This window comes from Vulpes vulpes, chromosome 8, assembly GCF_048418805.1.
Source record: "Vulpes vulpes isolate BD-2025 chromosome 8, VulVul3, whole genome shotgun sequence".
Lineage (NCBI taxonomy): Eukaryota > Metazoa > Chordata > Mammalia > Carnivora > Canidae > Vulpes > Vulpes vulpes.
Genome location: NC_132787.1, coordinates 2,691,708 through 2,700,402, shown reverse-complemented (window position 1 = coordinate 2,700,402; position 8,695 = coordinate 2,691,708). Strand labels below are relative to the sequence as shown.

The following is an 8,695-nucleotide window of genomic DNA, read 5'->3' as shown; positions in this document are numbered from 1 at the left end:
TCCTTTCTCCCCGGGGCCCTGATTTGTGGAACTGTGTGGAATGAGCCTTTCTTCGGGACTGAAAGGTGAAGAGTGATCTGAAGAGTGGAAATGGGGAGTCAGGGAGAGGCCAGTCTACTGGGGCTGCAGACGGAGCATCCGGGTGGTGGAAAAAAATGACCCGAGGACAGGGCCCGGCAGATCAATCCCTGGGGAGAGCGGCGTTGCCTGCCTGGCAGGAGGGGTGGCTGGAGCTCCCTCGGGCCCAGAGTCCAGACGCCTCTGGGACAGAAGCAGGTGACTTTGAGGTGGCTCTTCTCGGGCAGTGGCTGGCTGGCGTGGCCTCTAGTACTTGGTGCGATGGCAGGTGGTGGTGGACACGAAGCGGACGCTGGAGCTGCGGCTGCCTCGGCCCCCACTGCAGCTGCTGAAGGCCCCGTCGGGGGGCAGCGGGCAGGGGACGCTGGGGGCGCAGGCCTCGCCCCCCAGCACCGAGCCGCCCCGGGAGCCGGCGCTCAGCAGGTCCCCGCTGGCCTTGATGACTCGGGTCCCCCCCAGGCTGGAGGCGCAGGTGCTGACGGAGCGGATGCCGCTGCCGGACGGGCAGGTGGCTGCGCTGCGGGACAGGGCGGCGCTGGCGGCCAGGGCCTCGGGCCCACACACCGTCCCGCCCCGGGAGCTGCTCACGGCTGCGGGCGGGAGAGGGACCTGTCAGCGGGCAGGCCGCCCACTCCTGGGGCCCGGGGCCGTGCCCTGTGCTGGCGGGCACCGGGGGAAGGGCCCGCGCAAGCCGTCCCTCTCGTCCACACAGACAACACCCCCCCCCCTCCTCTTGTCTGGGCGACTCTAGGGCTGTGACTCCCCTCAAGTTAAACGTTCAGATTAAAATGGGAGAATTTGGGATCCCTGGGGGGCTCAGCGGTTGAGCGTCTGCCTTCAGCTCGGGGCGTGATCCTGGGGTCCCGGGATCGAGTCCCACATCAGGCTCCTTGCACGGAGCCTACTTTTCCCTCTGCCTGTGTCTCTGCCTCTCTCTCTATCTCTCATGAATAAATCAATAATTTTTTTTTAAAAAAAATAGGGAGAACTCAACCAATTCCCCAGGTGGCATAGAGTTGTAAGTTGACTGTCATACATATAAGGCTGAAGTCAGGTTGGGCAGAGAGCTGGATTATCCAGACAACTGGAACAGTAGCTCCTACAAAGCCATGGGCTTTTCTCTCCTGATTATAGCATGTCCCTGGGGGGGGTCCCCACATTGTCCCTCCAATAAGAGTCTCTCGTCAGTTCTCTTTTGACCCACTGACGTCTTTGCTCTGTAGCCCTCTGGTATCCACTGGGGATATCTCCATGCTCCAGGGCACCAACCCAACTAAGATCCTTGCTTAGAGCAGCCCCGTCTGTGGAGGGGTCCCCTCTCCTTCCCTCTCCTTTCACCAGAATCCTTCCTACCTTCTGTGACCTCCATTCAAGCTTGACCTCTTGCAGGAAGCCACACCTTCTCCGAGGGCAGGCTCATCCGAGGACGAGCAGCTCTACCCGCCTGACCCCCCCAGTGTAGCGCTCACCCCACCAGACATCCATGTAGGTTTGTACTTTTGGATCAGGAATCTGAGTTTGAATTCTGGTTGTGCCACTGACCAGCTTTGTGACTTCTGGCAAACCACCTATTTTCTCCAAGTGAGCACTAAAGGGGTGCTCATGCCTCTCTTCAGGGCTTTGAGGGTCAGGCTGACAATGGGTAGGGCTCATCTCAAGAAGATTATAGTTCTAGAGAGCAGGGGGTGGTCTTGCCTTCTCTGTGCCTGCCCCCCCACTTGCCGCCGGAAGTGCCCAGCACAATCCCCTGCATGCTTTGGGCACAAATGAGGCTTTGGCAGCAGCAGCAGCAGCAGCAGCAGCAGCAAGAGTTGTGCTCATCCTTGTCCCATCCCCTGCTATGAGTGGGGGCAACTCCTGGGCACAGGCCTTTTCATTCCTTCTCTGACCTTTGTCCCTGAAGGACAGGACACTCACAAGAGAAAGGCTGACTCTCTTCTGGGACCTTCTCCCACCCATTCGACCCTGCAAACCTTTGTGATTGCTTCCTCTGGGGAGATCTCAGACCTCAGCTAAGGGATGCTCCCAGTCCAGGGGCTAAATGGTCCTTGCCTCCCTGACTATCACGGCCAAGCCCAGCATGGGTTCCGGATCCCAACGCAAGCCTGACTTCAAAGGAATTTTGCAGAGCAAAAGTGTGAGCAAAAAAAAAAAAAAAAAAAAAAAGATTTTGCAGGAGAGAAGTGTGAAGAGGAAAAAAACTCAAGTTTCTTACATATGTTGACTGGTCCAACACCTTCGCAGATCCTGGGGAGAGAAAGAAATAAGTCAGTTCACAAGCAGAGTTGTTCCTTGAAAAGCTGCCTGCTATCGGGACGGCTTTCTTGCAGAGTGAACCCACCCATGGTTCTTACCCTTGGCTTACAAGCATCTCGGGAGCTTTGAAAAAAACACATTCTGCTAGACTCTGCCCCAAAACTATTGAGTCAAAAAATTCGAGGAAATGTGTTTTTATTATTATTTTTCAACAGATAACCCATCGCAGAAAATATCCCATGATTCTGGTGCAGCCTGTCTACAGACTTGCATTTTGGAGGCAAAAATCTAGAAGCATCTTCTAATTCCCTGGCAAGGGCAACCTGACTAATACTTGCAGGGAAGCTACTGCTGCCTGTAGAGATGGTTCAAGCGGACGATTCCTCACCTGGTCCCCTTCCCCACGCAGTTGGTCTAGAAGTCTAAGTCTCACCTCACCCCCCACACACCCCCGCACTGGGAGCTCTCACCGGATCTCCTCGCCCTCCAGCAGGCGCCTGTACGTGGCGATCTCGATGTCCAGGGCCAGCTTGACGTTCATGAGCTCCTGGTACTCGCGCAGCTGCCGGGCCATGTCCTGCTTGGCCTGCTGCAGGGCGCCCTCCAGCTCGGCCAGCTTGCACTTGGCGTCGGTGAGGGCCGCCTCGCCCTGCTGCTCCGCCTCGGCCACTGCAGCCTCCAGCTTGGCCCGCTGCGGGGAGGGCATCAGGCAGGTGGGCTTTGGCCGGGATTAGGGCCAAATCCCTGGGTGAGGCTAGAAACAGAGCCCCTCCTCCTCCCTCTGAGGCTTTCTCTCCTCTCCTTTGCCCACCTGAGACTTGGCGTGCTCGATCTCCGCCTTCAGTCTCTGGATCAGGCGGGTCAGCTCATTGATCTCATCCCGTGTGTTGCGCAGGTTGTCACAATGTTGACTAGCTGTCACCCGCATCTCCTCATACTGTGTGCGGGGGGAGGAGGTTATAAGGCCAAAGTCTGAGTGAAGACTGCAGCCCCACTGAGTTGAGGGCCTTAGACCTCCACTGGGTCCACTCCATCGTACATGAGTCTTACTCTAGGGCTGCCTACACCCCTTCCTCAGCCCCCCACTCCCTTTCCCACCTTGGTCTGGTACCAGGCTTCAGCATCAGCCCGACTGCGCCTGGCGACCTCTTCATACTGGGCCTTGATTTCATCGATGATTCCATCAACGTTCAGGTCCCGGCTGTTGTCCATCTTCACGATGACCGATGTCTCTGAGATGTGTGACTGCAGCAACTGGATTTCCTGTGTTGGACGATCAGCAAGACAGATGGGCTCAGAGTCTCATCAGTGGCTGGAACTCTGCCCAGGAGTAGCTTCAGGAGCCGAGAGCATTGCTCATTTGTTCAGAGCAAAAAGATGGAGCTGACCATCCAAACCCAGGATGAAGAAGGAGACGTGAACCATTTCAGTGTGAATTTAAGCCCTTGTTATAGGGGTGGGTCCGTGGTTGAGTGTCTGCCTTTGGTTCAGGTCCTGGGATTGAGTCCTGCATGGGGCTCCCCGCAGGGAGCCTGCTTCTCCCTCTGCCTGTGTCTCTGCCTCTCTCTCTCTGTGTCTCTCATGAATGAATAAAATAAAATATTTAGGAAAAAAAAAGTGACCCCTTGTTATATGCTCGAAGATACCCCTTTAACACCTTATTTGCTTAGGTGAATACACGGGGCCTAGGAACTTGGCAGAGGGGAGCGAGAGCCATGCTAGGGTTGAAACTTTCCTTTGGCTTATCCACAGAGTGACTGTGGTGGTCATGGATCACTGAAAGTTAATAATGTTCTAGAACATGATGGTCTAGGAATTCCTGTATCTCCAGTCCTTAAAAGAACCAGGGGCTTAGAATTGGCCGGTAAGGGCTCTAGAGAGAGCTTTCTGATGCCTTTCCACTCAGAGCCAGACATTAGCTCTGGCTGGCTCTGTACCAGACCAAACAGACCACTTACGAAACAAAAGATAACTAGTTCATTTAGTTAATTAGATCAAACACAGTTTTTCTTACATCTTCTAGCAAATCAGTTTTCCAGATTCTTCTGGTAGAGAGGAAGTGACACTCTTAGAGCCCAGTCTTTGGTTTGGCCAAAGAGGAGTCGCATCATAGACCCAAAGAGTTTATTCATAAACCTGAGTCAGGCTGCTGAGAAGCCTTACTTGCTTACCTTCCCTTCTCCCCTTGTGGATACATCGACATATAGAGAGGATATGGATTGGAACGGGAGGAAGATATATGGTACTAAATGTTAGAAATTATGCCAGTCCAGACGAAGTCCCCCAGGAGTCCAGGCTGAGCACTGATCTCCTTGTTTGGCTCAGAGGAATGGATGCTTACCGCCATGTATAGAGTTTTCAGAAAGTCAATTTCCTGAGTTAGGGTATCCACGTTGGCCTCTAGGTCAGACTTATTTAAGAAAGCTGTATCCACATCCTGCAGACAAGAGAGGAGGATAAAATGGTCATGACTTGTGCACTGTTTAAACTTGGTGGGGTCTGGAGATGGGTGGGAAGATCAGGCCAATCCGCATAGGGCCAGGCCAGGCTTTGGGATGGGTGGGAGAGTCCCTGGAATGCAGTTTAGTGACTGTTGTTCTTCTCCCTACTATGACATGAAAACTCCCCTGGGGGCTCCTGGACATTTCAAATGCTTATTTAGAGACAAGAAGAATATGGATAACCTAAGACTCTCTCTCTCTCTCTCTCTTTTTTTAATCTAAGACTCTTACAAGGTCACGTCTTCAGACCTCTGCTCTTGTGAAGACCCAATCCTAAATAATCTGAGGCCAAATCAGAACTCCAAAGGGAACCTGTTATGACCTTAGAGGTTCCACCTTGTGTGGGTGGCCCTAGACTCCACTGGGCTTCCCTGGGCCATTTATAGGTAAGGAGTTGGGGGTGGGAGCAGGTTTTGTCTTCAGAACATTTTCCTGTCTGGGGGAGAAGTTTGCTTGGACCTGTTGGTCTGTCTTACCTTCTTCAGAGCCACAAACTCATTCTCAGCGTTGGCCCGGAATCCCACCTCCTCTTCGTACCTGGTTGATAAGGATTGAGAGGGTGAGTTCTCATTCTGAACTGAGAAGCAATTACTCCCAGCAACCCAGTGAGCCTCTTAAGACATCTCTGTTACGTCCAGGAGCATGGGTCTCTGTTGCCACCTATGTGTTCTCATCTACTTTGTCTCATCCTTAGGACCATTTGTGAGCCTATGGCCTTCAGTTTTCCCAAATCTCTTTTACTTTCTCAAATTAGATTTGGGGTCTGAAAATGTGGACCATTGTTAGGCTCCTCTGCCGGAAAAGACTTGGAGTCATTGTACTTGAACATAGAGAAAGTAGGACCCCACTCACTGCTGAACCCGAGCACTATTCTTAAAACCAGAGGGCTCCTTTTTCTGGAGTCCACTCTCCATTCCCATAGACAAGACTAGGGATAAACCATGCCCAATTCCAAAACTCCTTTTTACTCAGGACCTGCAGAGGGCTTTCTCCTCCTTCCCTACTACATACATATCATTGCCCCTACTCCCATCTCTAGGCTGAGTATTGAAACCCACATTCAACCCCGATCCTTCCAGCTGCTGTTATCTGAGCTTGGCAGCTGCTTTGGGGACCAAACCCTGGTGGTCCTTGTTCTATGAAGTAGAGATGCCACTTACTTCTTCTTGAAACCCTCAAGGACATCCTGCATGTGGTTCCTTTCAGCCTCAAACCGAGCCCGGTCACTGTTTGCTACGTCCAGCTGCCTCCGCAGGTTGGTGATATAATTCTCGAAGAGGGGCTCCAGGTTGCTCCTGGCACATTTCTGCTCTTGGAGGAAGTTCCACTTGGTCTCTAGGAGCTTATTCTGCTGTTCCAGGAACCGCACCTAAATCCGCAGGGACAGAGAAATGGCACCTGAAGAACTTGATGGGGTCGCCTACATGTCGGCCAGTTCTTCAGGTGGCCAGAGATGACTCTGAGCCTTACGTTGACGTTGTTCTCTTGTCTGTTGACTTTTTTAAAAAATTTTTATTTATTTATGATAGTCACAGAGAGAGAGAGAGGCAGAGACACAGGCAGAGGGAGAAGCAGGCTCCATGCACCGGGAACCCGACGTGGGACTGGATCCTGGGTCTCCAGGATCACACCCTGGGCCAAAGGCAGGCGCCAAACCACTGCGCCACCCAGGGATCCCGTCTGTTGACTTTCATTCCTCCTGTAACTCAGTAGAAGCTGTAAAAGTATGTCTGCAACCCCCTCCTCATGCTCAGCCAGGCTCAGCTGCAAACAGAAGCTTTCAAACCAAAGCACTTCAGTACCATTTCCTCTCTACACTCCAAGAATGGTGTAAGCCAGTCCACTGGAAAGTTTGAAAAATTGATTTTACCTGAGCTGGGATTTGCCTATATCTAAAAATTGGTATCGGCCATCTCTCACCGAGAATGAGGAGCAAAGTATATTGGGATAGGATAAGGCATTAGGAGATGGGAATTCTCAGGTTATAAGTCCTATCCACCATCCCAGATACTCCATCAGCTGAGAATTGTAGAGCTGGAGAAGAACTTGGATCATTTGCTCCACCCGTTCATTTCAGAGATAGGAACCTGAAGCTCACAGAAGGGGGTTTCCATTCTCAGAGAGAGAGGATTCCCACTCCATGGAGGCATGGTTTGTGGGATGTCAGTTCCACATCATCAGGGTGTCACTGTTCCTCTCATCAGTCTGAAGATCATGACTTTCTGGGTGGCTTCCTACTATTTCCTTCTATCTAGGCAACTCAGCTGGATCTTGGTATATAGCCCACAGGGGAGAGCATATATTCTTTCTGTTGTGCAAAAATCACTCAGTTCCATTCTCTACTTTCCTGATCCTGAACAGATGTGGTTACCCAGCCTCAGAGACTGTGACAATTTCAAAAAGAGCACAAAAATCTTAAAGGATAAAACGCTTTAAACACGTAGCCAACATTTGGCCTGGCCAAAATCTTAAGGTTTCTAGCCCATCTGAGAGATATTTCTGAGTGACTAGGTGCTAGGACTTAGTTTGTCCAGGTGCCCTCAGATTTGCCTGGATGTTTCTCTTTCCTCCAGAAGACACAACCACTGTCTTAGTCTACCCCATCATGCACCATTTCCTCAAGTTTGTCCTTGTTTTGCAACAAAGTGACCCAGAAATCACACTGCAGTGCCTGAAGGATGTGGGTCAAGGCTGATGCCTCAGGCCTGGGCTATTTTTTCTTAAGGGAGAGGACACTCCAATGCATTTTAGCTCTTCCCATCCCAGATCTAAAGATTGAGCTGTCATAGGTACCTTGTCAATGAAGGAGGCAAATTTGTTGTTGAGGGTCTTGATTTGATCCTTCTCATCCTTCTTCACCCTCTGGGCATTGGGATCAATCTCCAGGTTGAGGGGGGTCAGCAGGCTCTGGTTAACGGTCACTGCTGTGATAGATGGGGCTGCTGGGATTCCACCTCCTCCAACTCTGTAGCCAAAGCCATAGCCAAGGCCCCTGCCGGCTCCAAATCCCAGGCCAACACAACTGCTGGCCCCGAAGCCCATACCAGCACCACTGCCATCACCAAAGCCAAAGGCCATCCCACTGCCAGCACCAAAGCCAACGCCACAGCGGATGGGACGAGGGCCTACAGCTGCTATCCGGGGTGAGCACGATCCAAAAGCCATGACGCTCCGACTACCAAAGCTGCCAAGGCCCCGGAAGCTAGTCCCACTTCTGCAGGAGACAGAGCTTGCCCGGAAGCGGTTCAGTTTCTGGGGGGTCACTGTGGAGCAAGAGCTGAAGTTGCCCATGCGGCACCCAGAGCTGACTCGGTAGGAGCGGCAAGACATGATGGCTTCCAGAGCGGGGATTGCAGAGTGGGGCGAGCTGGAGCTGGGAGTCCCTCTGAGGCTAGTGGATCTCTTTCCCCCTTTTATGTGTCTGAGAATCTGAGGATTGGCCCCATAAAAATGCAAAAAAATCCATTTGGATGCATTTATGAGCTTGGGTAGTTAGCAGAAACTCTTCATGCCTGTGACCTTGTTAATAATGAGCTAATCTCAGACACACCTATTCTCCTCAGGATCCGGCTATAACATCAAGCCTATAAAGATTAAAAACACATAAACACATAAACATTATGGTCCTATTTTCCCCCCACAAGTTCACCACAATTGCCATTATGGGGACATAAATTTGCTTTGGTCATAAATCCAATGGCCTTTTTCACTGCAGGTGCGGCTAACCACCAGAAAGTTAGGATGGTACGATTCCAGCAAGAGGCTCAAAAGAGATGCAACCGTATGGATGTTACCCCCTAAATAGATGGGGTGTGAGAGGGGTATGCAGAAGAGACAGGGTCTGCACAGCTCTGGGTCAG

At 51.8% G+C, this 8,695-nt stretch overlaps 1 protein-coding gene across 1 annotated transcript; it reads right to left on the bottom strand.

Moving 5' to 3' along the window:
• Positions 1-324: 324 nt before the first annotated feature.
• Positions 325-8,165, bottom strand: KRT84 (keratin 84). Its single transcript, XM_072765089.1, has 9 exons — positions 7,629-8,165; positions 5,996-6,204; positions 5,312-5,372; positions 4,676-4,771; positions 3,433-3,597; positions 3,146-3,271; positions 2,805-3,025; positions 2,294-2,325; positions 325-668 (listed from the first exon to the last, which is right to left on the bottom strand). The coding sequence occupies exons 1-9, from the start codon at positions 8,163-8,165 to the stop codon at positions 325-327; spliced, it is 1,791 nt and encodes a 596-aa protein (XP_072621190.1).
• Between the last annotated feature and the right edge of the window lie 530 nt (positions 8,166-8,695).